Source organism: Ricinus communis, chromosome 5 (genome assembly GCF_019578655.1).
Source record: "Ricinus communis isolate WT05 ecotype wild-type chromosome 5, ASM1957865v1, whole genome shotgun sequence".
Classification (NCBI taxonomy): Eukaryota; Viridiplantae; Streptophyta; class Magnoliopsida; order Malpighiales; family Euphorbiaceae; genus Ricinus; species Ricinus communis.
The window spans coordinates 8,132,011-8,134,669 of NC_063260.1; the positions used below are offsets into that span (position 1 = coordinate 8,132,011).

At 38.3% G+C, this 2,659-nt stretch overlaps 1 protein-coding gene across 1 annotated transcript; it reads right to left on the reverse strand.

Annotated features, from left to right (window-relative positions):
* Nucleotides 1-513: 513 nt before the first annotated feature.
* On the reverse strand, nucleotides 514-2,351 carry LOC8258905 (zinc-finger homeodomain protein 9). The gene has a single exon (XM_002533966.4). It carries the CDS (start codon nucleotides 1,873-1,875, stop codon nucleotides 868-870), a length of 1,008 nt encoding a protein of 335 aa, XP_002534012.1. The 5' UTR covers nucleotides 1,876-2,351; the 3' UTR covers nucleotides 514-867.
* Nucleotides 2,352-2,659: the final 308 nt, after the last annotated feature.

Below are 2,659 nucleotides of genomic sequence, written 5' to 3' on the forward strand. Positions count from 1 at the left end.
AGCACTTGCTGATCATTGCGGGGCAGAGATTACATAAACCACACTCTCATCCTTCTTTTTGGCATTTAAATAAAGAAAGGGTTCTGAAATCAAAAAAGAAAAAGTAAAGAGCTATAAGATCTATAAAATCAAATTCTGTATTAGCAAAATCCTAAACTATAATATAAAGACAATAAGATATGTTAGAATAATATGTAACCGCCATTAATCTATGTGACACCACTTTTTGCTTCTTTCTTTCAGACAGAAGATAAGAAGAATCTCTCTCTCTCTCTCTCTCTCTCTCTCTCTCTCTCTTTCTCTATTGCATTTGCCTCTGCTTCTTCTCTAATTATAGAAGAGGCATTAGATTCAACAAACTGAAATTGAGAAAGATTAATGTTCGCATTAAATCAACTGAGTAAAGTTTTATGCTACCCACAGCACAAGATAAGCTCTTTCACTAAATTAACACTATAAACAACAACAACAAAAAAAAAAAAAGTCATAATAAAATAAAATAAAAAGAGCAAATGAAGCTAAAACCAAAATGAATACTAACAAGAAAACAACTAAGCACAGTAATGGAACTCACTCTCAAGAACCCACCAAAAAAAAAAAGAGAAAGAAAGAAAGAAAGAATTTTTTTCCCTTTGCATCAAATATCTCCCATGTTACCCCCTGAACAAAGTGAAGATCATCATTAATTAATTAAACTAAAAAGAAGAAGAAAACAAAATCAGAGAAGAGATTAAGAACTGAAAAGAAATGAAAAACAACTACTACAATGCTTACTCTTCTATTCTAGCTAACATTTTTCTTTTTTTATTATTATGATAATGATCATCACCATCATCATCATCGATCGATCGCCCCCAAATCAAAAGATCAAGAAGATGAAGAAGACCCATTAGTAGCAACATGAGCAACACTGTCATTCTCAAAATGTTGATGGTGATGACGGTGATTCACATTCTCACTGCTGTTGTTATTGTTGTCGTGGATATCTTGATCAAGATTGCTTCTGTCAATGCTATTCCCATTGTGCCCATTAGCATCTCTCCTAGCAAAAGTGTTCTTGTTATTATGCATCCATACTTTCAACACACCTTTGTCAACACCAACTTCGTTGCAAAATTCCTGAACCAATTCTTCATCCCTTTTCTGCATCTTCCATCCAACTCGCTCCGCGAACTCATGCATTCTTTCTTTCTGGGTCTGGCTAAACTTTGTTCTGAATCTTTTCCTCCCCGAAGAACCACCACCACCACCACCTATATGCAGACCTGAATTTTCATTCACGCCTCCTGAGAGCGCCAGCAGCATGTGGGGTGCAGATGGATATGAAGACGAGATCGGTGGTGGAGAAGCTGAATTGGGGCTTCGATATGGTTGCGCTGCTTGCGGAGGTGGAGGTGGAGGGTGGTGACGGTGGTGTGGCTGGTACTCAATTGTTGTGGTGGTATTAACTGGATGATGATGAGGATGAGGATGATGAGGAGGGGGAGAATCTTCCGGCTCCCGGCGGTGAAAATTCCTATGACAACCGCAGGCAGCGCACTTTAAAGAAGTTGGGTCGGTGTGAGTAGCTGTAGGCGAAGGCATGAACTCTCCGCAACCATCTAGAGCATGACCACCTAAAGTAGCTGCGTGGTTCTTGAGACATTCTTTGTAGGTTATGACAACAGGAGGTGGAGCCGAAAGGTGGTGATGGTGGTGGTGGTGGTGGTGATGCCGCTTGAGGACACCGTTTGTGAAAGATAAAGGCTTTGGTGGTTGGATCCGAGTTGGAGTTTCAGTTTCTTGGTCAGGTGATTTTGTAGTTGGAGTATTTGTGTTGGTGTTGATGTTGGTGTTGGTGTTGGTGGTGGAAGTTGTTGTTGGGGCTATGTCCATGGCTCAAACATTTAATTTTTCAAGTTAATGAAAAAAGCAAGTTCTTTTCCTTTTGTTTTTTTTTTTTTTAAAAAAAAAAAACTAAAAGAAAAGAAAGACAGAGTTATGAAGCTTGTGCAGTTAGGGTTTTGTAGAGGTTGTTGTTGTTGTTGTTGGTGATGTATTTAGCCATAGAAGTGATGGATTTGGTGGTGGGGTTTCAATTAAGGGGAAAATGGATGATGGTTTCCTTTTCCTATTCTTTTTTTTTTTTTTCTTTCTTTCTTTGGGGTTTGAGGTGGAGAGAGAGAGATGCAGATAGAGAAGGAGGAGGAGGTGGAGAAGGAGGGAGGAGGGTGGAGGAGGAGAATGATTGATGATGATGATGATGATGAGCAGTGATGACTGTTGATAATAAAAATCTGTGTTTTTGTGGTTGTCCTTCTTAACCTTAACCCAATTGTGTTTTCTTCTTTTTTTATTTTCTTTTTCCATTTGATTTTTCAACCCTAGTTCTAATATCTATGGTTAAGTCACTTGACCCCACTTTGGGTTAGATGTTATGTATGTAATAAATATGCCCTATATAGCCATTGACCCTATTGTACAAACAGTTGTATTTCTTGTTTTGCTACCTCTATATTTACAGACTACACAAACAAGACCCACACCCTCCACCCCCTTCTGTATGTATATTCATATATTTTTCACAATCTCTTCTTCACCTTTGATTTGACTCACTACTTCTTTTTTCAATAATTCTCCGAGTAATTAGGCTTTTGGCCAGTGGTTTTTATCCCTTAAT

What these genes read in the sequence shown, in the direction of transcription:
- LOC8258905 (XM_002533966.4), bottom strand. Translation starts at nt 1,875, where the DNA reads ATGGACATAGCCCCAACAACAACTTCCACCACCAACACCAACACCAAC.